Below are 27,530 nucleotides of genomic sequence, written 5' to 3'. Positions count from 1 at the left end.
CTTGCTTGCTTCTGATTGGATAAATAATGTGCGCATGCGTAAAAGTGTCAGCTGCTTTCTAATGCACATCGTGTGCTCTAATTAGACAGATTTGCCAGGTGTGCAAACTGCTAGAGGTGATATTTAAGGATTAACAGTGAGTTTATCTTACTGCGTAACTCTACAACTTTGTTTCAGTCGATGTGTACGCACGACATTCATTAAAACTCGTTTAACTTAAGATCCTTAGTTTCTGGTCGAATGATGTCTCGTGACGTTTATAATGTACTCTTGGTAGAACTACAAGGGTTTTGAAACATAGACTATCCTATTTAATTTATGTAGCAATACAAGCAGGATACTTGTATCTTGGTGTTTGTGATGTGTACATGAAGTTGCAGACTTGTGTAATTTGAATAACTGATACATTCAAATTGAACCTCACAGTCAGACATGTGTTTAGACCATGGATCCTATCATCCAGACCAGATGGTTGTATTTGAAATATGTAATAATTCCTACTGCTAGTTTGAATAATTACCACCAAGCGAAATATGCATGCATGAATTATCAGTGTTAAATTTGCAGAGGGAAAGGAGCCAAAGTAGTGGAGTGCTTATTGAAAACTTTGCAGTGGTATACCACATTGATTAAGCCAGGCACTGAAAGGTATAAAATTTTGTAATGGTACTTGTGAATTTAGAAATCTGATTTAAATTTGCATGCACGTAGGTGTCCAGAAACTAAGAAATGGCTTTTTAAAAGTTGTGTCTGTAATTTGCTTTTATTGCTGTTCTATTCACTAGGATGTACAGGGTATATGGCAAGTAGACCTAATGGCAAGGTCAGACATTGAGCTATATGCAGACCCTATCAAAACAAGATTTGAAGTCTGCGATGACTTTTATTTCTCTGCAATCGCTTTCACAATCTGGGACAACATCTATGGTCCCAGGTTAATGAAGGTTTGGAAGAACGAAAAACAAGATGAAATCACAGGCAAAAAACTGGTCCCTGACGATACTCTTAAAGCTGTTGCAAATTATACATTAACTGGAGAGGCGTGTAGAAATGGAAAACTCGATGGCGTTGAAACAAAATTTTATTGTTTATCAGACAAAAACATTATCGCCACGGCGTTCTTGTTTACTGTGTCCTATGGTAACAGGTCAGACCTGTTTTCCCTATTATTTGTGTTACCGTACAGTGAACTATCAGAATGGTTGAGTAGACACGTATTATTGTGTGATAAAATGAAGGCTATCTTGAACAACAATTTGATACCCCACGTTGCACCATTATATTCAATGGTATGTGGAGTATATAGACTATTGATGTATATGATACTCTTGCTGTTGTAGCCAAGTTTCAAGGCTTCTCCTAGTCAATTTGAAAAATCGTTGCAAGAGTATGTGTATATATCTGATGATCAGTTGAATGCTAGTGCATCTACAAAGGCAGCAATGTATCGGTTACTTATGGCATCTGTGCAGCCGAGAGATTTGACTGGATTTGTTGAGTTAGCATATAGCATCCGTCACTATTGTCTTCCTGACCTGGAGTTGATTCCTGTGAGTAGTTTGTGTGTGTGTAGTATGCAGTGTGTGTGGGTGGGTGGGTGGGTGGTGTACATACATGTATGTGGTATGCGTGTGTCGCGCGCACATGTGTGCATACACACCTCTGTGTGTGTGTGTGGGTGCGTGTAGTGTGTTTGCTTAATTTATATAGCTCAACGAGACCTATTTCAATAAAGATTTCAGTAACAACAACTTTCTGGATTTCTTGCAGAAGTAAGTATGCGTTACTGTGCGTATACATTAATGTAGGGGACTAGGGGGTGTCTGTAATACTATGTTGAACATATTATCATATACTGTGTATATGTTGCGTGGGCTGCTGATAGTGTGAAATTAGCTATTGGCGGTATTTTTGTTTGTCAATCCCGCCAATCAAAGTACAGGAAAGAGTATTCATAACACTTACTGTTTGTTCAGGCTTCTGGTCACCACACTATAACCATCGTTTAGTTCCTGTACATTCTAGTGGCTTTGGTGCCCACACTTCCAGCTGAATAACCTAACCACAACCTTATGCAATATGCTGCAAATGTTGTGTAACTTCAGTGCAGTGTTATGCATGTGTCAGTGGATAGAACCACTTGCAGAAAGTCCAGTGGTTATGCCATTTTCCATCCAATTAGATAAAATTGCTGTACACCTTCAATGGGGGGTTTGAATCATCGATTAAAATAAAGGAAAAACAGTTGCTTACATGATATGTTTGAAACTCTAAAGCCCTTCACTATTCTTTGTCACTTCACAATCACACAGTAGTAACAAGGACACATATTTCATTACTTGTTTTAGGGCTGTTACATCTCACTTGGAGACCAGTTGTTATACAATCATCATAGGAGATGATGTTGTGAAGATCAATACTGTTAGTTTGTGTTCACTGTAACGTGTTCATACACAATTTATACCACATCTCCCCTTACTCAACAGATGATGAAGACATTGGCATTTTTCATGACTTCTGGTGAAAGAAAACTATCACGCATGTTAACAGCAGACACTAGACAACTTGAATATTTACGAGATCTCTATGTTCAAGGGTTTATACATACTGGCAAGGTGAGAGACAGAGTGATGAGGTGTTTATTACTTGTTGTGAACAGTTGGAGAAATTACCTGTTAAGACAATTCACTTAAGATTGTCGGCGTTTGCTCCAACTTTAATTGATATGAATAGTTTAGAGGTAAGTGAATGATAAGTGTTTGTATCCTTAGAAATGTGAAAAAAGTCCTTAATGGAGAGAAGTCATGCATGCATGCACGCACGCACACACGCACACACACACAAGCTTACAAGTTTCTTGTCCAGCAGTCCCCCAAATGCTCATGAAAGTTACTCATCTAGCCATCGGGTGCTGAGTAACCCAACATACCTGAACCCAGACAAACCTCTATGCATTTAGAGTTATATACCTCCTTCTAAAGAATGCACAAATGTGTATTTGCTGTAATGCCCTGTTGTTGGCTCACAAGGCCAACACAAGAGAACCTTCTGACCTGTGCCTGGTCTCCACCACACAGTCAGACACAAGGGTTCATTATTAGCTATTCTACCAGGTGGTGTACATGTTGCCATTCCAAAGATATAGCAGCACAGGCCTAACTCACTCATATGGACACCACACACACACACACACACACACACACACACACACACACACACACACACACACACACACACACACACACACACACACACACACACACACACACACACACACACACACACACACACACACACACACACACACACACACACACACACACATATGACCAAAACAGTCATATACACTACCCTATATACAGGTTCGTCAAGTGAAGGTACCAGGATTGCACATGTTCTTACAAAACCAGCTTACCCATCACCTTCAAGTACAGAACTCGATGGATAAGACTGACTATGGAATGTATGACCAAATGATGACTCAAGTCTCAGTGATGGAGAGCAAGTAAAGAAGCCCTGTCTATTTCTGGTCACTATTGGGCTAAAAGATCCTCACCTATATTAAGTCTTAGCATACCTTTAGTACAACCATTCTGCGTAGTACCCATAATGTTGTTTGGTGGTAACAGGTTTATAACTAGAGTGGTATGTGTTGTATGCTTTTTGGTCTGATCTCCATTCGTAGTGTTGTTTTGTATGGTGTGCTTTATTTAGGGAAAATGATTATTCTGAAAAACACCACTGTGCGCACATGGTCAAGGAATTTTTCCAAGATGTAAGGTTGTGTAGTGTAAGGTTGTGTAGTGTAAGGTTGTGTAGTGTGTGTGTGTGTGTGTGTGTGTTCCATTACACCTTCACGGCACCTTAAAAATGTTGCTTGGGTGAAATCTAGCCCAAGCACACCTTCAAAGTGACCCAAGACCCTTTCGATGAGTTAAGTGTTTTTTTTCCCCTAGCTTACCGGTACTGTTAAACTTTACCTTCAGACAATACTGTTATTGCAAACTTTATTTTTATATTTATACGTTGATCAACATGTCCTTTTTGCGTACTGCAGGAAGTACAACATGGACCTTGTTTTGTCCAGGCTTCTTTGTGTCCCATTTAATTTGCTTGTAGTGAAAAGGTGTCAATTTGCAGATAGCTTGTCAATAGCCACTCAAGTGCAGAGCTAACTTAACTAAATTTGTTTGCCAGTAGTTAGTGTTGGGTGTGTGCATTTTGTTGTACATTTATAGCCTAAATTTGTGGTCATGATCTCCCTTGTTACGGCACTTTTCTTTAAACGAATGATCCTTACTAATTCCTTAACACAATTCATCTGATCCTCCAATATCAAATCGAAGTACATGTTTGTTGTTTAACAGTAGTTGATATTAGTCGACTCATTAAACATTTCTGATTCTGAAACTGATATAATGTGTTCTTGCACAAATTCTGTGATTTGGTGTTGAGTTAATTCCAGTCTAGAACAATAATATGGAGCTGAAAGTTTTTATGAAGGATTGAGATACTCTAATAGAACAGTCAACTCACATGTAAACAAACAGTGATAATACAAATATGTGACCATCTCAGCAATAACCTACATAGTTTGCACTTTTTAAAACTTTCTTTTCATTGCCTCAGTGTCATCTACAGTGTTGAAGGAATGTCCTATTATGGTGAGCATTGTTGGAATATATTATAGCGCTAGACAGGAATCACAAAGAAATTGATTGTACAGGAAAACAAACTACAGGTGCATGAATTTGCACCCATAACTTTTATTTGCATTGGTCTACCAAGTTGGGATTTGGCTTATAATGTTCACTAGTGAATAGACAATATGCATACCGAAAACATTCTAATAAGCACGTGATCTTTTGACGGTGAATTAAGTGCGAATTGATTCATAGCGTGGCAGTATCAGCGATTCTTACAGAGCGGTGACTTCTTCTACCCAGGAGATAGTATAACTGGCGAGCGAAAGGTTTCCCGTAGCATTAGTGGTGAGTTATAGTCCTAGCGAAGTTATCAGCGTTTCTTACGGAGAGGTGATTTCTTCTATCTAGGAGGTAACACACCTGGTGAGAGAAAGCCTGCCTGTAGCATTAGTGGTGAGTTATAGTCTGAGCCGCATTAGCTACCCATACTTATGTATGGGATTTTCACAAAATTTCGGTAGTCGTTCACCGTCAACTTTTTTTGGAAAGCGTCGCCGCACTACTGTAATTGATCATTTTTCTTTCGAATAATATAGCATGCATATTGTCTATTGGCAAATCATAGTGTAGCCTTGTATTGATTTGTGTGTACAAGTGTGAAGGACTGAAGGTGCTTTAAATAAAGAATGACGATGATCTTGTTTACGTCTACCACATACTGTACGTGATTCACATACCCTTGGGGCTACACAAAACAACAAAATATATGAACTCTCCATGAGCAGGCGAATATAATGGTGTTTAGATTTAATTGATTTGAGACTTACTTTCCTGCTTGGTTAAAATTTGCATATTGTTTCTTTGTAGCATGCGTAATTTGTGAAAACTATGCAGATTTTTGCTGAGACTGTCACATATAGCTGAAATAGAGATGTAAATAATCTTGAGGTGTGTACCTGTGTTGGTAGTGTGTAATGGTGTGTACCTTAGTTTCCCATTGCTGTTTCTATGGTTTTCGGGTACGTAACCCGTTTTACATGTAGATGAATTAAGACTTTGTGCTTCCTAGGTCTCTGCCATGGAACAGTGCACATTAACATGTTGATGTTCTATCTCAGTAAGCATTGAGAGATTAAAATACTCTAATAAAGCAGTCAGGCAATAGTGGATAGTGGAACTCTTTTGCAATTGGGTTCTGTAGGTTTGACCAACCAATGGGAACATTTTTAAAAGCTCTACCTGAATTTTGGTGTATGTAGGGTGACATTGGCTCTGCCAGTGCTTACACAGTGAGACCTACCCAATTGAAACAAATGTTTGGCTAGCTAGTTGATGTACATGTGACAAGTGTATTGTATTGTTCTACAGTTAATCAAACTGCCCAAGGAGGATGGCTCCAGGGAGGGATACATTGCACATTTCATGAGGTCACTACACAGAAAAGCATTTTCACTCCATATGTACATTGAGGCTGAACAGTAAGCGACTTATTGTCTCATTATTGGGGATGTGACTTACATTATATGCTTACATGGGTTTAAAAAAAATGTTTTTTTTTCTTTCAGGGATACAAGCGCAGGTTATGAATCATTTCCCAACTTGGGTAAATTGATGACAGACTTATCAATCATGGAGGACTCTGATCTCAGAGTGATCCTTGGCATAGCCAGCAAAATAGACTCCACCATCATCCGAAAGGTGTATGGCGACCGGAACTTTCCTGCAGCTGAGTTTGCTGCAGAATTGATTACGGTTTAGCACACATCACAATTTTATATATTTTGCATATACAGTGCTCCGATAAATTTCTTGTTCGTTGAATTTTTAATTGAGTATATTTTTAATTATCTGTGAAATAATTGTAATTACATATGAAATATTGTGGGACATGAGTCCGGGGAAATGGCTCAGACCGCTGATGAAGTTATCCTGGACTGTGACTCTTATATTTCTGCTGTCATTTTGGCAGTTTGGGATAATGTTGAGGGAACACGAAAGTTGAGGACATGGCGCAGCTCTCATCCTGCTAATAAACATAACTACACTGTACCCAAAGAATCCCTCGATTTCGTCAGCAACCACTCTTTGGTAGCGGAAGCGTCCAGAGCGCTGGTAGACCTGGAATCAATGTTTTACTGTCTCAGTAACAAGAATATCATTGCAATAGCTTTCCTGTTTTCCGTGCCGTCTAGTCATAATAACTATCCGGATTTGTTCTCGCTCAGTATCGTGCTGCCATTGAGTGAACTAACTGAATGGCTAAGCAGACACACACTACTCGTGAATAAGATGAAGGCTATCTTGAAGTTCAATTTGATACCCAATTTGACAAGATTAGCTAAACAGGTATATATAGACTAAGTAGCTATAATAGTATCATAGCTGTTTACACATTGCTGTATTTCCCAAGCATTACATACCAATGAATGGCACGTTATTTATTTATTGTTAGATAGTTTTGAAGATAACCTGGTTGTTCACACCTGACAACTCTATTAGAATTGATGTTAGCTTTTGTTAGAACATAATCTGGCTATAACATCATTTCCACTGCAATTATGTGTCAATTATTGTCCTGCCCTCTCCTATGAGTCCAGCTATACACCTCTGGAATTGACAACAGCAGTTTGTTGAGGCCAAACTATATAGAGGTGGAGGGATTTGTTACTTGTTGATGATACAAGGAAATTCTCAAGCCCTAAGGGTGGGAATGACATGTAATTACAATCCAATTCTATTGCAAAATAAATTAGATCGGCTGCCATACATGTACAAGGGAAATTTTGTATGTGAGTAAGAAGCAAGGAAGATCACATCTATACCTGCAGCTGTACTAATTTACCATATTAGGTATAAAGGGAAAAGTATACCACAACCATAAACACAATCCATAGAATCACTGGGATGACCACAACTACCCCCACTAACAAAGCTATCACCAACATTACCATAGCAAGTAACAAAGGCCACACTCATGAGTAATGATTAGAAACAGTAGCTGTACAAACTCTCCATTACTCATGGACACCATAGCTAGCCTTCCTCAGCTGTTCTCCTCGCACTACTAAGTAAATTCTGGTTCTGATGGATCACAAATTGTGTGATAACTTGATACAAATTAACCTTCTACTAGTCACAAGAAGGTACTAGAGCTAGTTTTCTCACTGCCATCATGGCCATCATGGCGTTCCAGGTAACTGTAGTAAACGGTTACCTCCTTTTTGATTACAACTCTGGATTCATACATTAAACCAATTAAAGCACCACATATACTCATGCACTACGGAAAATATAGCACTTTGGTATGGTCTCGAGCCAAATATAGCATGTTTATGTGCATAGTATTTGCATTTATTTTAACACTTGGTCATTCAGTGCCGAGTTCAGTCAGTTCAGTGCCGAGTTCAGTCAGTTCAGTGCCTCCCAAAATAATCAATTAAACCAAGGCAGTGACAGAAAACAAGGAATCATAGTACTGCTCAAATGCAACGTCATCTTGTGAGAGTGTGAGTGATTAAAAAAAACTCACTAATTAAAGGGTGTGGCACCTATTTTGCTAGCGAATACTCATCCCAAACAAAATGGGATGAATACTCGCAAGTGAAACAAGTGCCACACTCTTTAATTAGCAAGTTTTTAAATCACTTGCACTCTTGCGAGATGACATTGCATTTGAACGGTGCCATAGTACATACTGTATAGTAGTACTGTATAGTAGGGATAATGGAGGCTTGGACTTCCCTGCCCAAAAGTATCACCAAAAAACCAGCCTCACTTCTTGGAAAAATCAGTTAGGTATAATCAAGCCAGGAAACTAAGGTCACTTTCCTGTTTCCCATCCACCACCTTCATGGCTTTTTTGTCAAGTTAAAAAAATTCTGTTGGTCTGTAAACTGATATATTCTAAGTATCACATGATTGTTTTAGTCCCTATTCTTATCACACATCCCTACTTCAGTCATGGCTATATTCTGTATATGGCTGAAGTAGGAATTAAATACTACTGTAGTGAGTACAATATGGAAAATATAGCTGGAGGTGTGATCAAGAGACAAATATGGCATGAGGTGAAGCAGAAAAGCCAAGTAATGAAATTATAGGTTACACCATCCACTCTTCTTTCACACCCTTGTACCTTTCAAGATAGAGACACTCTAATAAATCGATCACATGCATGGTCAAGTGTATACTCAAGTGTATACTCAATCACCTTCTACCTGAACCTGTTTATGCTACACCCAGGGATACTGAACAAGCAATATAGTAATGATGGCCTTGTAGTGAGCATCTATAGTGATTGTCTAATAGTATTTTTTACTGTTACAATAATTGGACAGAACCTAGTACCTATGAGAAGGATAAGTCTGTTTATCATGACAGGGTAATCAGAAGGAATAGCTTGCTAGTCTGAACTAAACACAGATCAAGACGTTCTGTGTTCATGGTGTTATACAGGTTTGGTTTTTTAGGTTGCCACTTTTACAATAATCGTGCATCAATCTTATAAATTAAATAGACAGGGTAAGATCTTGCTCTAACAAATTAAAGCATATAAGTAACTGTAGTTGGCAAGTAGATTGTGTCCATCCATACTTAGGCACAATAGAATCTTGTTAATATATCTCGTAGGTATATGCTTTTTTTACACACTGTGAATGTAACAATTATAGTGTTGTGGTTTACTGACAGCCAAAGTACAAGACGACCATCTCATTTCTTGATCCAGTGATCAAAAATTTCATCATTCAAGAAGATGTGGTCGATGTACCTGAACTGTCACTGATGCAGAAACTTCAGTTCTTGCTCCACAAACCAAAAGACTTTATTGGATTTGTAAAACTAGCCACTGGCATCAGATATAGCAGTGTTCCTGACCCAGATTTGTTTACAGTTAGTTGTATATTTGTTTTGTTGTTTATATAATAATTGCACACAATATAGAATTGCATTTCTCAGTTACTCTAATAGAGCATACTGAATGATAAAATACTCTAATTGAACAGTCACCTATTATCGAGCTACTAAAATTCTGGATAATGCTAACAAATGTTTTGCTATGGTGACATATCATACAGTATGGGTCATGAAGGTTTGTGCCTTCCTACGAAAATATACTGACCAGAAACCAGCCTCACAATATCTTTAATGCATGTTGGCCCAAAAGTGCCTTCAGTGCAACCCAATAAGATGTTCCAATATTTTGTATTTAGTGGAATTTCTACTAACTAACTGATGCCTTCAGACAAGCATAGCTCAATAATGGCCTATGGCTACTGGATTTTAGTATCACTGTCCATTGCATCAGCCAACAAGTGACTTTTGGCATACTGTAACAGGCTAGGGCCTAAAATTTATGTTTTGGAAATGATCTGACAAATCTAGTTATCTGGTCAGACATACTGTACTTAATAGCTTTGTACAATAACTTTCTTAAAATGTTCAGACACCCAAAAATGGTCCGAAAATGGCAGATGTCTGACCATAATTTCAGTCTCTGCGCTGTACATACAATGCATGCTTCATGGACTTACCTTTGTCCTCCTTTGTGTTCCATTTTCTTGCTTTCAGTGCAAGGTGTCAATTCGCGGTAACACTTTAATGGTTTCATGCCATCTATCACTTGAGAATAAAACAGAAATCATCTGAAATTTGTGCGCCACTCCTACCAGCACTTGCAGCTGTAAGCTAGCTTTATGTATTGTTCTCCATGTGTAGCACTGTGTAACGGGCAGAACATACGTATTCAACAACTGAGCGATACAGTTACATTGCTTATTAGTGATCAACATAGGACACATTTTGTACAATAATAGCCTCACATGTTTGACACCTTTCTTTCCTTTGATGTGGTGTAACTGAAGGTTAGTTACAGACAAGTATAAGGAAAGTTAGGAATTTTACAAACTAGTAGGATCATTACAATGAAAAGTGCTTAAAACAATGAGGATCATCACATGGAGTGCAAATTTAATTCCTAAGCATAATGATTCATTGTTGATTGTATTGGATAAAGTAGGAATTAAATTTGCACTTCAGGTGATTCCCTTTGTTTAAGCACTTTTCACTGTGGTGATCCTTACTAGCTTGTCTAAATTTTCCTTACAATTTTAATACATCTCTATGGTTACACTGTAGCTGTGTCCTTAGACTGCAACTTATCATGTGTAGATAAAGAAATCAAAGGTACTACACGTATAATTATGGAAAACATTGTGGTGCTGGTATTACTGTAAACCACTAATGATAGTGATAGCAACACTTCAATTTTACATTTCAATAGAGTATTGTGTTTCTAATAGCTAGTGTAACTACAGTAGATACAATGGATTTGTAGAATACTACCATTAGCGAGTGATTTTCGAGGAAGAAAATTTCACGATCGGTGTTCCATTCATGAAAGTTTACTCATGAATTGTTACTAGTTATTTAATTCTTCAATAAATTATTACAGGTTGTTGTCACCAGTGATTTTGGATTTTTACCCTCAATTTTTGTGTGATCAGTACAAAATTTACATATGGTAGTAATGTAGTAACTCTTGGTAATTGTTGTGTTACAGGTAAATGAGACTTACCTTGGGTCTAAATTAAATAATAAATCTTATGGAATGATTCATTTTCTTGAAAGGTAAGGACAACCATGCACAACAGTTTATATTTGATAGTCTTCATACAACACACACAACACATACAACACATACAACACACGTGTGAATTTGATATGTTATTTGTTTTAGAGTCATCACAGCATTTTTATATCAAAGTGGTTATGCCATTGTAATAGGGAGGAAGTTGGAAAAAATTCAGAAGGTAATCTGGGTGGTGTGTTTCATAGCATTGAGAAACAATTATAGTATATATATAAGTTGAGCTGAATCTTAAAAAACGTAAAAAGTTGACTTTTTTCTCAAGAAAATCAACATCTCAGCCAATCAGATGACTAGTGGTGACGACAAAAGTGTCAACAAAGTGTCAACAACAGACATGTGTGGTTTGGCTTAAATACAAGCTTGGGAAAAGGGCTGTAATGGATAGTTTATGGCTTCCCCATAGGAAATGTATGGTGAAAATTTTGATTGGCCATAAATATTGTGTCAGGCATTTGAACGAAATGATTTTGAAATAATTTTAGTAGGTCAAGCAATGCGACAAATGAGCCGAATTTTAAGATCATGTGAAATTCCACCCATGAATTATTAAATGTTTTTGAGGATCCAGCTCAACATGTACATACTAACAGTTCTCTATATATCGATAAATGAGCAACATTTGAGAAATATGGGCAGAGACATTTACTGTACATGTAGTTTGCTCTTTTTCTGTTATAGAATATAATTTTGTATGCACGAAACTTTTTTACTTAAAAACATTTTATACAATCATGTCAAGCATTGACCGTGTAGCTTACTGCTTGTAATATTGTATTTATCATTTTTTTTGTAGTTATTTTTTCAAAGGTGAATCTATCTTTTTCTACTATTGTGGTGTTGAGGCATAGGTGTAAAATCCAACCTATATTGATATGATGACTAATTAAGTTACATCTAACTGAAAATACAAGGTCATGGCATAAAATTACACTTGTCTGAAGATGTAGAGTAGTCAATGAGTCAGTCATTGGAAAATTTTGTTAAATTTAAAACTTTACAGATACTTATTAGAGTTAATTGTTTTCAAGACATATTAGGGATTGTATCCAATGAATACCGCCTAATTGTCGTGAAGGTACAGCAGACCCTCAGTTATCCAAACTAATGTGGCTTAGGTAGTGGTGACAGTTTTCATAAGTACAGATAACTGAAGCTCATACATTAATTTTAGAAATACTCTAATAGAACATACATTAATTTTCAGAAATACTCTAATAGAACATACATTTGTACTCAAAATACTCTATTAGAACAGTCATTTCCAATTTTGGGTAAGTGAGGGTGAGATAATAGAGGGTCTTTTATAATGGCAAAACCCTTTGTGATCCCTACTATTTAGCACTACCACACTAAATTATATCAGTATATTCCTTGTACAGATGATAAGAACTTTATCATGTTTTATGTCTACCAACGAGCGAAGGTTGTCACTAATGATAACACCAGATCAAGACTTGACCACACTTGGTTACCAAGCAGGCCTGTATGTGCAGGGATTCTTATATGTAAACAACCTTTAGTGTTTAGATTGTGAATAACTTTGTTCTATAAAGGAAGAAGAGCAAGGAAACTATTTACCAACCAACCTAGTGGAACTAACTAGTGAGGCATACAGGCCCATCATCATTGATGTCACCAGATTAGAAGTAAGGTCTATGTCAGACATGTTTTGGTAATACTTCACTTGTGTGTATTAGGTAAGGGAAATAGTTAATCCTGTAGTTACTCCACTACAACAAAGTTTGGCTGTGTCTCTGGGATTACTAAAGAGAGCTGAGATGGATCAAGTAGACCTAACTTGTAAAAGGTTGTTCTTTTTCTGATTTATCCTGTGTATCATGGAGTAGATGTATCATGAAGTAGATGTATCATGGAGTAGATGTCTACTTGTCTAGTATTCTGATCTGAACACCATTTTGAAGAGCTTACCACATAATATTAGTATAAATCACATACATCCTTCAAGTTGCACTTACCCTAAATTGTTGTTAAATTTATGTATATCAAATTGTACTGTGTGTTTATTCACACTTTCTTTTCTTACAGAAAATGTTTACCTATTATGCTCGAGTCTGCTCCACTTATACATTATCTACTGTCTATGGTGAGTACTGTTTGTAGTGATGAGGTGTGATGTTATACTATATGCTAAATCCTGATAGTGAATGACTGCTCATTTCTCAAATACAAATGTCACATCTCAAATATAATAGTTGCCACATTTAATTGCGGTTCCTTAAATGTACTGCCCCTTGAATTAACATTATTATAAAAGTGTTATTCTAAGGAGTTAACTACTTATCTTTATGGTGAGAATGAATAGGACTATCTTGTAGTATTATTAATAGTGAACAAGGGAGCTTTGATAGTATTTGGTAATATTAATAGTGAACAAATTGAATAGTAACCACAATAGCTTTTATTTGAGACTAGGTAAATATTAGCCATTCAACCCAGTAAATATAATATATGCCATGACTTGGCTCTCAGGCTTTATAATATTTCAAATTTGCACTGACCAGGCTATGCCTGAGGAAACACTACACAATCTGTTCACTACCCAACACTTAAAGTTCATATATTCCACCACAGGTCTCATCATTATCACACCATAACTGTACCAGAGAACATTACATATCACACTACATGACGGTACTCCATAACAAAGCCTGCACACTGAGCCAGTATGTGAATGATACGTGGTAAGATCTACTGAATTACAATGAAACACATTTAGTATGATGGTTTCTATAGGACACCATCTATTGGCAGAATTGATCTAGTGCAACTAATGGAAGACTTGTATATAAATAATGGTAGTGATTTGAGGTTGCTACTTGGTTTGGCTGGTAAAGATGATCCATCAATAATTTCCAAAGTTTTACCAATAGATTACAGTATTCCAGTGGTAGAGTATCTCAGTGCTCTTCAATGCAGCTGATTTTGTATATATTAGAGAATATTATTTTTTACGTACTACTATGGTGGTGAAAAGATACAAAATTAAAAGAACAAGCAACTCTAATTATAGAACATTACCCTCATTCAATGCTCTTTTATCTCACAAGTTTGCTGACTTTTCTTCACTGAAAATTTGCTATCACTTTATATTACCCAGAATTTTAATTATGTGTATAGTTGTTGGGGAGTCTGAAATCTGGTAAACTTACCATTTGAATATTCTATTATGTGAATGGACCTGACATGTTGGCAAATACTAAATTTGCGTACTTTTTATTAAAGACTTTATTGCTCATATAGCTGTGTTATTACCAATTTACCATGCCATATTTAGTCCTTTTATAGTGTTCATTGCTGTTTTCTATAACGTTGCTGCATACATGTAAGTGTCAGATTACCTACAGTATATGTTCCATTCTGCAGACACTATTGAAATCAGAGTTGGCTGCCAAAATAGCTATAATGATGCTAAGTTTTAATAGGAGCTTATAAACACCGAAGGCGCATTGCGGCTCCTGGTTTTAATAATGACTTGCTGTCATTATCAACACTGATCACATCATTGCATCCATTCTCTGGCCACTATCTTTGACTTTACAATGCTTACACTGGATTCTTTGTAGGCCTCACTCACTAACTGCTATTTAGAAGTGGCACAACATCTATACTTGTTTGCCATTGTTTTGTTTTAATACCACACTCTTACCAGCTTTGCTGTTTTGCAATTGGCAGAATTATTAGATTACATGTACATCATTAGGGAATTCTTCCAATTCCAGGCTGTATTGCATGGCTTCTAGTTTTGCTTAGGTTACAATATCAAAGTTATGGTCTGGTTTTTTCATTTTCATTACACAAAATTTGTTGTCAATTTTGTTCCCTGGTATACAGTATGAGCTTCAAACCAAACTACTTGCGTGTCCCAGTAATTGTATCACTCTTTCTTCATTTCATAGCATTCCATGTACAATTGTACATCACTTAAGTACTGTATATTGCCATGGCTGATTTCACTGGCTGTTTGCAGATGCAGCTTGACTGTAAAAGGTGAAAAGTATAAATATCTGGTAATAAAGGAGCTCATGCTTGTAATATTTAAAACTATAGTCTAGTTAATACCACAGACCTACATGTCTCTACATCTTTGTTGCACATAATGTTGTCTATACCATGAGAATGGGTGGGAATGTGAGTGGTTGTGCATGCATGAGGGTAAGGTGAATGCATGTGCATGAGAGTAGGTGGTAGGTACATGCATGTGTGACTGCATGAGGTAGGTACGTATGCGTGCATGGGGTGGTGAGAACGTGCATGCTGTTGGTGAATGCATGTGCACGTACAAACCTACAAATGTGGTTGAGAACATGCATGTAAATGATTGGGTGTATGTACATGCTTGTGGTTGAGTACATGATGGTTGTGTGGGCAGGTGTATGAGGGTGAAGGACTATTATGCATGAGAGTGATAACTTGGTTTTCAGACAGAGAAGAGAGATGCTAGTGCTGCAAACTACTGGATAGAGATACTCTAATGGAGCAGCCACACTACTCTTGATTCTAATAATGCCATCATGTATGTGTTATGATTGCCTATGGATATATATATATATGCCCTTGATGTGAAGTGGTGTACGTGCCTGAGGGTCAGCATGTTTGCCTGAGGGTATTAATACAGGGGCAAATCCAGGATTTCACAAGGGGGAGTGCTAGCAAGAGCAAAAGTTTGTAGTGAGGGGCTAAGAAAAGAGGTAACTGGTTCATATAACTATAGTATGGTAGGGAAGTCTGTCTCGTACTGTGGTATTTCTTTAATGTTAATTTAGTACTTTATAATTGTTGAAAAGCCCTACATGAAATAACTTCACAAACAAGCAATGAAATTTAATAACACATGTATAAAATTTAAGTATGTGGAGCTCAAATTGATCAAGTACAGAATTTCTGGTGACAAGGGTTTTCATGGGGGCAGCCCTCCAGATCCTCTATAACCTTAATTGTTCACTCAAAATCTTACAAAGCGATTTCACTGCAGGAAGTTAGGAACCCAAGTATCAAGTTAAAATGAAAAAGGTGTTCTAAGGGTAGGTCCTAGGGTAGTGTAACCCTAAGGTGTTCTATTAGAGTATTTTGATTTTTAGCAGCCTCAATAATGTGATCATTACTCCTAAATATAACTTTAACTATCTCTCATTGATACTTAAGAAAAAAATTAATTAATCCTTCCCTTACTCTTTTCATTGTCTATGCATAACATGCAGTTACAACCTGTAGCTTCTAGCTAGCAAATAGAAAATTTTTTTGAAGGGGTGTGCTTCATTCAGCACCTCAAAACATCCCCCGCCCCCCCAAAAAAAAAAAAAAAAAAATTCTTGACGGGAGATGTAGAGAACATTGAACTTGTGAAAAGGAACTTTGGTATTCACATGATTCAGTACAATGATTAAAATTCTGCTCAATAAAATACAGTACAGTTGCTACCTATCAAGTTATCGCTTATATGCATCTTTTATTTCATCGTCGTCCATATATTCTTCATCAATTTGTATCTCTTTCACGTCACATGCTAGTGATGCCATTAACCGAGCTCCACGCAATGTGATAGCATTTTTTTGCAAGTAGAGCACCATCATACTTTTATTGCAACTGGTCTTTAAATTGTTAACTAGTGACTCTGCCCCATGATAGCTAAAACCGCAGTGATTGAGATGTAGTATTAAAAGCATGCTTTTGCTGAGTACACTGGCTAAGGCAACAGTTCCTTCATCACCAATATTGTTCCCATCCATTTTGAGAGTCCTTAAAGTCTTGTTAGTCTCTAGCATTGTAGCTATATGCTTTGCTCCTTTTGATGAAATTTCACACTGCCACACCGATAGTTCTTCTACAACAGCATCACAACAGTGGAGAGCATTGATTAGTAGCTCAATGCCTTCGTCTTTGAATGGATTACGTCCCAGATCTATTTTTGCTAATGATCTGATGTCTGTATGTTTAAAAATCATCAAAGAGGTAAGTACAAGTCACATTGCTACCATTGATACATATCACATACTATGAAGATCAAGACATAATCATGATAATTTTATGTTATGTGGCCAAGAAAGCACATCATGTGTATATTGACAGAAAGACGATTTTCAAGCATTCATATATAGCTCCATGGTCCCTTCTCCAAACCATTTTTGTATCATAGCTTTGCATGCTGGCCACATACCAAAATATGATTAAATTCACTATAACTCAAGGACATGTAAAAATTTTAAATTTCATTTACTCAGTTTGGTGAGTTTACCACGTATTCAATGGACGTGTATTCATGTAAAAATGATCAAACTTTTGTCACTGCTACAGGGTAAACTTATTATCAGAATAACTTGAAATTTGGTGAGTACATAGACTAATCATCATAGCATCGTCTTTTGAAACAAAAGAGTAATGACTAATTATACAGTTATGTTAAATCAAAAAACCAAACAAGTGGTTTGAAACCTGGTGACCTTTTTTTTGACATTTTTCATACACTTTTACCCTGTAGTGACTGTTTTATTGGAGTATCTCGGCTCCACAATTTTACAGGGACCTTCACACCTAACACTGCTGTCACAGCTGTTCACCTCTACTTTATAAGTGGAAGTTCTCTATTCAGGAACCATTTATTAGGATTGCTACCAGCAACCATCCTATTTAATGTAATTACACAGGAGAGGTTTGGCAAGGGGTACACCATGATCATATTAGATATATGGAGCAAGCAGCAATAAGCAATTTAATGTTGAAATTCTTAGTACAGAGTAGTTTTCTGCACAAACAGTATAACCATGAGTTATAGGGATGTGTAACAGTGGTGAGTATAGCTAGTTCAGCTATGACTGAAGTAAACTTGTGTCATATGGTTATGGCATGCAAAGACATGGCTTATATACTGTAATCAGAAATTTTGAGGATTTTAAAAATGTTACATGTGGTGACTGTTCCATTAGAAGATTTGACTGTTGTATTAGAATATCTTGGCTCTTTATTTTGCATGAAATTTTGTTTGGATTTTAAGCGTGAGGGACGTGAAGCAGTAACAAGCTACCCGAATATTCCCAACTACCAATCTCTTCCTACAAGGTGTGCCAGTATTTATTATTTTTTAACAAGAGAGCTGCATACGTTAATCATACGTTTTGAATCCTTTGGACAAGGGAGCATGTAACTCCATAAACAATGAAATTCAAACATATACATATGGCTACTCTGTGCGATAAAAATTAATTATTTATAAGTCCATGCTAGGAGATTATACGGTTTTGAAATGGCAATTGACCTATTTCAAAACTGCGCTCTCCTTTCCTGTAATCAATTTCATTAGCTACAACAGCCCCCCATGAAAGCTTTGCATGCATGGATAGCTAGCTAGCTATGTGTAGCTAGCTAACCCCAGTGAGTGGACAAATGCAAGTGTTTGAATAAGCTATGTGGAGCTGTACATCGACTGTGAAACTGCAATTTAATTATTGCCAGATACAACAACCTCTTGTTACAAGGTTTATAAAACCGTAATAACTAGACAATAAAATGGGGGGACATGCCCTTTCCTCCTCCAATTTTATTGATTAATGCTTGTATCACCTTGTAGCAAACAATCAAGACATAATTGACTGCTTTATTAGAGTAACTCTAATAAAGCAGTCAATTACTCTAATAGAACAGTCACGTTTTATGTCTTAACAACTGCGAGTAGTTACTTAATTTACTGGTAAATAGACATAATGAAAACATTTTCAATCTAAAAGCTTCGCTGTCATCATGGTGTGACTGCATCATCTGTCCTATTTTATTTTTTGGAATCTCACAGCTACTATAACAAGCATTGAGAAAATTTAGCTATAACAGTAAGCATTGAAAAGACTCTGCATATGCTTCCTGTTTTAAAACTGGTGAACTGGTTTCAAAACAGACTGACCTGTTGCTTTATGCATTTATTAAACTTACTGAAATTCACAATCTTTATAATATGTTCAATCCCATCACTAGTAAAGTTGTTCCAATGTAGATCCAACACCTTTATATTACCAATAGAATCAATGTGCTTGACTAACTGCTCTGCTCCATCATCTCCAATACTGCACACCCATAACTTTAACTGCAATACTGGAAAATGACACAGTAAGTATGAAATACACCAACAGTCATAAGCGAATAAAACTTGGAAGCTCATGTTTATTTTCAATGATGATATATTTTCTTTAGTGTTGAAATTTGAAGACTCACAGATACACTTTATGGCACAGTTGAATACGGCAATGTTTTTATTAGTGTTGGCATATTCTAGATCTGTTAATTTTGAACAAACAAACTGTAACATACTGGATGGCAATGGTTTACAAAGACCGTAAAGGTAACAAAACATGTAAGGGAAAACCTCAAAATGGGTTTCAATTATCGTGTGCTGCACATCAGGTGGCAATAAACATATATACAATGCACAGAAAAATTCTTGGACAGTCAGATTGATGAAGTTATAGGTAGTAGTGCTCCTTGGTAGTTTATGCACTTGGAAAGTTTGGAAAAATCCATTTCCATCAATAGTTGTAAAACCACACTGATTCAATTCCTTTTCAGAAAATATGATTTTTGGACTTTTCAGTGACCCATCATTGTTTCTCACACCCTGCCACTTAAAGAAAGCATGATATGCTACTTTACTGAGAAGGAATACCATGTCAACAGCTTCTTTGGGAACGTCAGGTAACAGTGCAGAAACTATCTGATGTTTATCATGGTCGCAATGTTTTTCAGCTTTGGGATATTTCTCGTACTGCCTTACAATCATGCAGGTTACAAAAGTTTTTAATAGCTCAGTAAGATTGGGATTGGCTGGCAAAGCCCTGTCATGCTGATAGATTTCAATAATCATTGCCAGACACATTGGGATATGCAATAAGCCAGAAATGTAGGGATTCATCTCCAGTTTCTTGAGGAACTCCTTTGCAGATAGACTGGTATCCTCAGAAATATAATTTTTGACAAACTCTTGTATCTGCTCCTTATCAAAACCGAGTACCTCTATTCTCCTCTCAAAGCCCTTCAAATGTACACATGCATGTGGTCTGCATGCTATGACAAGTGTTGCATTAGGAAGCTCATGGCTATTCAGTAGATTAGTTAAGAATGGATCAGCTTGCCAAGAAGCACTCATTTCATCATACCCATCTAATATCAACATCACATTTGATCCTAGTGACTCATACAACTCTGAACATACTTCACTGCCAAGTAATGATTGTATGGCATCTTTTAGAGACATATTCCAGAAACTTCTTAACATCAATAGCAATACCACCTGAAATTCTTTCAAGAGTTCTCCTCTGGACCATTCCTGGCAAATTTTATATACCAGTGTGCTTTTGCCAACCCCCGGACCGCCTTCTATTAGTATCCGAGATGGACATGGTTTATTATTGTGATAAAATATTTCTTCAATGCTGTGCAGCTTTTCTTTTATGTTATGAATAACATCTCGTTCTCTTAAGAGTGCATGCTTAGTAAAATCATCCAAGTGATGTTGCTCATTCTTAACATGTTTTTTATGAACTAAAGCTAATTGAACGTACTGTAAGACTGGCAGCTCAGGAAAATCATTAGCACATGGGGGAGGTTGGTTACAGTATCGAGCTTTTAATGATATTACAGCTTTACTTGTGGCACTACTCAATTTCTGTCTGTTGCAGCCATCCACTGATGAATGAACGTCTACACAATGGTACATTACTTATGTAAATACTTGCAATAAAACCACAATGAATACATAGTCTACCAGGACTAATTTGACATATACATATACAGTAGGACCTCGATTATCTGAACCCTCGATTATCCGAACAGTATTGGTGACTGTTCTATTAGGGTATTTTGTCAACAGGTGTATGCTCTATTAAAGTAGTTCAACAGAGCTCTGTATATAAATCAATGTGCTTCATTTATCCGAACAATTCACTTATCTGAACACTTTTGTGATTCAGCTGGTTCACAGGTGTTCGGATAATGGAGGTCCTACTGTACCTCTGCTAGTGAGAGACTAAGAGTAGACTATTTATGTAATGGACAATAATAAATGTTCTCGTGATGTAATTACTTGGCAACAGATCTGTATAATATACCAGTTTCACATAATGAATGCAAATGGAATGACTAGTAATACTGTGCCAGAGAACTACAATATAATGAACACTATGAAGCTGCTACACTAATGGACAAGTGTGTGCATGCATTTTCCTTTTAATATTAATAAACTAATGCAGTGCATGGCTGTTCTGTAAACACATAAATAATGCTTGTAGAAATATCATTATTATCATGCTGGCATTCCATCACCTTTTGTCTCAAAAATATTACATGAATGAGATATGCTGCCACTTACCAATGTTGGGCATAATACGAAAGGGTTTTGATACTGCAGGAGAATCAATGGCAGCAAGTAGTTGTCCCCAACTGGCATGTTTATCACACTCAAGCCACTCCACAAACATTTTATTGCAGCACACTTTAAGCATGGTAGGATGTCCATGCTCAATGACCAGTATTTCCTGAATATGGACACCAATGAGTATTCCTATTTCTCTCCAGTAAATGGCATACTTTGGAGTAACATGTTCTACTAAATCTCGAAGTTCTGGTCTGAGTGAAGCTGTGGATCACAGTGAATAATAAAACAAATTATTGGTATACACACATCTCTTATTATACATACACAACTATAAAGAATTAAGGGGCTCCAATTTTGAAGCCATTATCTCCTTTGTAAGGATAATCAAAGGAAAAGCCTGGGGATATAGGCCCAATCGTGGGATCATGATTTGTTCATATCTTTAATTAATAGCTAAGTCAATTCAAAGCATCCTCAGAATTTTAGGCTATATGATTAAGCTGTTAGTTTGCTTGTGAATTAGCAGTAGGAAATCATGCATAAGTTTATCTGTTTTGTGACACACGCATAGAGATCCAAAGAAGTATTATAATGATTTACAATATTTTGTTTTTGATACGTATTTGCATGGTCATGCACTGAGTGCTGGTATAACATTGTTTGTAACTCGCATATGACAAACTTGTGATTTGACGACATACCAGCTGAAAGGGATTACAAACTATATCACACATTGCATGTAGTTCTCATAGTTCATGAGATAGTTTTATGACCCGACCCATGTAGCTATAATGCTTTGAATATAGAAGCCACATGATATACAACACAACTTTGACGAAAATTTTATTAGACCCACTTACATTGTCCAAATTTGTAGAATATTGGATTGCTTTGTTTATGGTTCAACAACTATTTTGAATGGTTTCCACAATATTTAAGACTGCACCCTCAGATCCATACAACATTGATGAGTTATGTATCTATACTTAATACATAGAGGAGGTGGAAACAGAGGCCAGGGGCTATGACCCCCCATTTTATCAGTTGATGTTTATATTAGGGAGCCAGTACTGCCCTGTAATTTTGTCTTCAGTCTTCAATTATTGTCCCTCCACCACCATGCATCCTCAATCACCACCTTCCACTTCAGTGTGAGCCACTATATACACTTCCTCAAATCTTATCTTACTTGGTGAAAAATCTTAGGCATAGCTATATGCTTGCTTACTACTCTTGGCACTTTTGAAATGTTTTAATATCATTAATATCAAAACTACATTAAAGTGAAGTGAAACTTAAGTGAATCAGTTTTAGCAGTTTTTGCATTATCAGGACCACCGAAAGACTGTAGGGGGCCCTAGGAAATCGGGGCCTACAGTATTGTGAAATACACTGTTTCAACATTGTCTGGGGCCCCAACAGGTCGGGTCCCAGGGAAATCGCTCCAGTTGCCCCCCTCTCTTGGTGGTCTTCCTAGTTGTGCATGTGCTTATATTAGTACATAAATTTTGAAGAATCTACTGTAGCTAGTATACGTATATGTAATAATGCTGTATATTTCAGGTGAGGGCTACAAAATCATCTAAGATTTTATCTTGGTTAAACCAAGATAAAATCTTAGATGATTTTGTAGCCCTCACCTAGTGCCCGTTTCCGCACCACATACGTTTATAAATGTGTGTACATGTAAATTACAAGTGTACATATATTCTAGGTGATATTGGGGTCTAGATTCATATAGCCTAACCACTTCCCCAGAGCTATTCTGCATTGTATTATACTATAGCAAATAAGTACATGTCGGATCCACTAGTACGTTATCTCCAGGTGACTGATCTCCAGGTGACTTTTCTCTACTCTTTCTTTCACTTCTATGACTGATACTTTTTCTTGTACTTGTTTTATGTAACAAACTATGACTGGTGAACCCGCATTAAAAGAAAGAATGACACCGGACATATTACAAAATTAATTTTGCATCTGAGTGTGCACCCCATCTTCTAACTACTGAAAAATGAAGTGCATGGCCATTATGTATTGTTTCCATGATTGGCATTGTACATACTGCAGTATACACCAAAAGGCACCTGTCAGGCTGAAGCAACGTCTAACAATGAAAAAATCAAGTTTTAGCCATTACGTTATGTTTGTCTGAAGGCCGCATTAGAAAGTAAGTTAGTCAGTCAGCAGAGAATTCCACTAAAAGACTAGTATATATGTATATAATTTAAAATTTTGTAGTGGAAATGTTTTGGATTGCATGGACTGAAGGCACTATTGGGCTTGTTATATATACCTCACCAATAAGTATGCAGAGGTGCAGTGAAGGTATGTTTCTGTTGGTCAATATTTTTTGTGAAAACGCGTGTGAGAACCTTTATGATCCCCACTATACCGTACTGTATGTTGTAGTTACTTTAAGCCTAGCTGACCAATTATAAAGTGGATTGGCTGAATAACCTGACCAATTAACAATCCAGACAGATAAAATTAAACATAAAAACATTTCACGGGTGATCTTAGACTTCTCAACACATTTTGAATGTTCTGCATTAATCGCTACAGGTTGTCTGACTCCCGGCCATATAGCAATGGGGAGGTGGTTAATGTTGGCACAATTTACTGTCATAAAACCCACCTTGCTATTCAGGTGGTGACATAGATCAAAGTAAACAAAGCCACACAAACACTTGGTCAGTTAGCCATGATACTTGGTATGACATACATTACTTAAGTTATCAGCTGTTTTCATCTGTGTTGTACAAACATCTACTGAAACATATTTGGAAACTATTTGCTACAAAAAGGACCCACTGCATGGTTCATGATCTACTGTAATGACAAACTAATGCTGAACATAAATCCAGCTATAGTTCTGTTTTCCAATAATACAGAAAATATAGACAGGTTGGCCAAAACATTATTAGAGAGCAACAATTCAGTAACAAAAAATCCCTCACTATACATTATATATATGGTATCCCATTACACTGAATCCTACTAAATGTGATAAACAGCTTATGTAAAGCCATATATGTATATGTGACTGATAAGCAGATAAACATATGCAATTGCATCATCTGGCTGGTGTCACTGTTGGAATGTTTTCTTTGTTTACATATATGTGCAGGTGGGTGGAAAGTATTTTATCCTTACAATTACCTACCACAAATGCAGCACCAGCAGAAACAAGTTAATTGGTTGATACTGATAATCAATTATTTATATGCCCAGCTACACTGGACACTTGCTGATGAATCTTACACTGAAAAATTAGTATATGTTGCAATTACATACCATAATTATTTGGTTTATCAATGATTTAGAGGGGATCTTATTCAAAATTTCAAACAATTATTTTAGCTCTAGCCTTGATACCTGCTTCACTTATGTCAACACCATCACAAGGGGAAATCAATTTAAACCATAGACAGTGCATGCTTTTGACCTATAGTGTCATTTTAAAATGGCAAATGTAACTACTAGTCTATATTATGAAGAAGTTTGCAGTCACTATAAAATTATAAAAATTGCCAGCTGTTAACTTGTTCATAGCAAAATTGCCAGCTGTTATAGCTAATTAACTCAAAGTAGTTAACAGCTGGCCATTCAGTTTGCCAAGAATAAACTAATTTTCCGTAAACTTCTATGTAGCTCTGAATGACGCCGGAAATTTCAGATTCAGCTGGGAGTCATGCAATCACTCAGAAAATCGTTGAGAATAGCTATTTGAATATGGTCGTCAAATTCCATAATATTTCAATGGTGAAACTTCAGGAAATTTCTGCTTTACATATCCGTGTTTACTAAAGAAGCCACCAACAATCTCGTAGATGACTATTATACTAAGTTATGCGGAATTTAGTGACGGACCCCTTGCAAATCAGCATGCACATGGGCATGGCGGATATTGTATGGGGCAATTTGCCTTGAATTACTGCCTTGAAATTTAGAAATAGCTATAAAGTAGCTAGCTAATGGCAAAAGGTTTGTTCGCCAAATTTTAGCCACGCCAAATTTTCGTCGTTTACGTTTGTTGGCTAGCTAGTAAACTGAATAAAATATAATTTGTGTCTCTATCATTATAGCTATATGCACTGAAAGCACATGTATAGCTGAAAGCACATGCAAGCTGCATGCACGTTGTTACCGTATACCGTGCGTAAAAAGTTTTGAGGTAGACCAAGATTCGGAAGAAAATTTTCGTAGCTAGGTAGTTACAATAGCAAATTATATGCATAATTGGTGGATTCAGAGGAAAATTTTCGTAGGTGAAAGGTGATCAGTCTACGAAATCTACGAAAATTTTCCACCTGGAAAATTTTTACGCATACGGTAACGTCACTAATTCAATCCTTACGTTTCAGTCGAAAGGAGTTCAGATGATCAGCAATCTCTTCGGATGGAGATGCCATTGTCGATCTTAAAATACTCCCTACTCTGCGCATGTAGAGTCTTTTAATAAAGCTAAAGCTTACATCATAGATTCATAAGGAAAAACCCACCTCGTGATGTTTACAAACCTAGCTTTTTTGTTGCATCACAATATACTATAGTCTACGTACGTGGGTGAGGTCTAGCTACCACGGGATCTAACGGAAAGGAACGAAATTATAGGCTAAACCACTGAACGAAACACTTTCTTAAGTGCAAATTTTCAACTGAAACTGTTCTTACAATTTGACTTTACAAGTGTCAGTCAGTGAATTTTAACACTGTAGAATGGAAACCATATATGCATATACACGTATGCTCCAAAAGAGCCAGACAGTTTGTGCCTCTTCACGGCAACCCTGCAACCATAAAATCTCCAAAGTGGACTCCGGTCTATAGAACGTTCAGTAAAAGGATATACAGATGATGTTTTCAAAGCAGGTGGCTTAGATTTGTCATTTAAACCCGTAAAGTGTGTGCATGCCTTAATTGTTCGATGGCATCAGGCATTTATGAAAAGGCATAGCTACCTTTATCAAAGGGCACTACTAGATCAATTACAGAAGGCACAAAATTGTTGGGCAAACTCATTGATGTTTTATTAACTAGGAAAGCAGCAAATAAACGAATCATAGCATGTCTCACGGAATTGTTAGCAGCAACTGATGCCTTGGTTCGTCTGCAGAGAATTATATTCTTTCCCAACTGCTTTTCCACCTAAGTGTTGATGCAGCCACTACACAATACACTATATACCCACTAGAAGAAGTGGCTATACATGCACCTAACGAGGAGTGCCCACCTGAGTAATTCTTGGAGTTTGCTGTCCCAGTGTGCCATATAGTAGAGAAGCCAAGCTCAATCTACTTTCTTGTGTCAGTGCTTCCTCTGACCCCCAACTCGCTCCATGAGTTAGACTTATATCTGCAGTTAGGGAAAAATTTTCTGTAAGTGCAAGACCATGATTACACCATCTTAATGGCTGCCAAGAAGCAACTTTCTACTTTACCATTAGTTTGATTGTTATACATCAATTATTAAGTGACACCAAATCTCACTGTGAGGATCACCTCCAAACACTCTCACAAATTTGATGATTCAGCTAAGCTGGAAGCTACTTGCAGATTTTATACGGTTGTCAGGATTCCATCCAGGGCAATTATCCTTTCTTTTCAGTACAGGCTTCATCTGACACATTACCAACTGCTGTTAATATATGATGGAATATTCAGTGCAGTGGCACAATGCATCTTATGTGATTCCCCATGTCCTGTTATACTGCCTATGTTTTGCTTATCCGAGTTTTTGCTGACCTTCCAACCCTACAAGCCAGTGAGTCACCTCCGGTCACAATTCCACCAGCTGTGATGGTGACTCCTTATCGACCAGGTCTTGTTATTTATAATACTGCCACCAATTCAATCACCTT

General features: G+C 36.9%; 3 protein-coding genes across 4 annotated transcripts; 2 read left to right on the top strand and 1 right to left on the bottom strand.

Moving 5' to 3' along the window:
* Positions 1–21: 21 nt before the first annotated feature.
* On the top strand, positions 22–6,514 carry LOC136255335 (guanine nucleotide exchange factor C9orf72 homolog). 2 transcript variants are annotated; one of them, XM_066048073.1, is made up of 12 exons: positions 53–136; positions 568–648; positions 786–1,289; positions 1,341–1,550; positions 1,711–1,772; positions 2,349–2,421; positions 2,487–2,615; positions 2,660–2,740; positions 3,363–3,505; positions 3,715–3,775; positions 6,015–6,124; positions 6,212–6,514. In XM_066048073.1, the coding sequence occupies exons 3-12, from the start codon at positions 816–818 to the stop codon at positions 6,402–6,404; spliced, it is 1,536 nt and encodes a 511-aa protein (XP_065904145.1). In that variant the 5' UTR covers positions 53–136; positions 568–648; positions 786–815; the 3' UTR covers positions 6,405–6,514. The 2 variants fall into 2 exon arrangements, with proteins under 2 accessions (XP_065904144.1, XP_065904145.1); XM_066048072.1 differs by lacking the exon at positions 568–648 and having other exon boundaries at positions 22–136.
* LOC136255337 (guanine nucleotide exchange factor C9orf72 homolog) lies at positions 6,505–14,530 on the top strand. Its single transcript, XM_066048074.1, has 10 exons — positions 6,505–6,992; positions 9,336–9,536; positions 11,206–11,273; positions 11,383–11,455; positions 12,675–12,800; positions 12,849–12,946; positions 12,998–13,102; positions 13,342–13,399; positions 13,888–13,997; positions 14,050–14,530. The coding sequence occupies exons 1-10, from the start codon at positions 6,549–6,551 to the stop codon at positions 14,234–14,236; spliced, it is 1,470 nt and encodes a 489-aa protein (XP_065904146.1). The 5' UTR covers positions 6,505–6,548; the 3' UTR covers positions 14,237–14,530.
* Positions 14,531–16,636: 2,106 nt separating this feature from the next.
* LOC136256241 (nucleotide-binding oligomerization domain-containing protein 1-like) lies at positions 16,637–26,174 on the bottom strand. The gene is made up of 4 exons (XM_066049172.1): positions 26,028–26,174; positions 21,662–21,928; positions 19,234–20,994; positions 16,637–17,239 (listed from the first exon to the last, which is right to left on the bottom strand). The coding sequence occupies exons 1-4, from the start codon at positions 26,113–26,115 to the stop codon at positions 16,743–16,745; spliced, it is 2,613 nt and encodes an 870-aa protein (XP_065905244.1). The 5' UTR covers positions 26,116–26,174; the 3' UTR covers positions 16,637–16,742.
* Between the last annotated feature and the right edge of the window lie 1,356 nt (positions 26,175–27,530).

This window comes from Dysidea avara, chromosome 5 (assembly GCF_963678975.1).
Source record: "Dysidea avara chromosome 5, odDysAvar1.4, whole genome shotgun sequence".
Lineage (NCBI taxonomy): Eukaryota > Metazoa > Porifera > Demospongiae > Dictyoceratida > Dysideidae > Dysidea > Dysidea avara.
Note: the sequence above shows the minus strand (reverse complement) of the source record. Positions and strands in the feature narration are given on the sequence as shown.

Coding starts and splice junctions, on each gene's coding strand:
- LOC136255335 (XM_066048072.1), top strand. CDS start 816: ATGGCAAGGTCAGACATTGAGCTATATGCAGACCCTATCAAAACAAGA. Junction 1,551..1,710: donor CTGACCTGGAGTTGATTCCT/GTGAGTAGTTTG, acceptor TAATTTATATAG/CTCAACGAGACCTATTTCAA. Junction 2,616..2,659: donor GGTTTATACATACTGGCAAG/GTGAGAGACAGA, acceptor TGTTGTGAACAG/TTGGAGAAATTACCTGTTAA.
- LOC136256241 (XM_066049172.1), bottom strand. CDS start 26,115: ATGCGCAGAGTAGGGAGTATTTTAAGATCGACAATGGCATCTCCATCC. Junction 20,995..21,661: donor TCGTATTATGCCCAACATTG/GTAAGTGGCAGC, acceptor ACCATTGTGTAG/ACGTTCATTCATCAGTGGAT. Junction 17,240..19,233: donor TATAAAGATTGTGAATTTCA/GTAAGTTTAATA, acceptor TTAAACATACAG/ACATCAGATCATTAGCAAAA.
- LOC136255337 (XM_066048074.1), top strand. CDS start 6,549: ATGGCTCAGACCGCTGATGAAGTTATCCTGGACTGTGACTCTTATATT. Junction 13,400..13,887: donor TACATTATCTACTGTCTATG/GTGAGTACTGTT, acceptor ATTCCACCACAG/GTCTCATCATTATCACACCA. Junction 13,998..14,049: donor CAGTATGTGAATGATACGTG/GTAAGATCTACT, acceptor TGGTTTCTATAG/GACACCATCTATTGGCAGAA.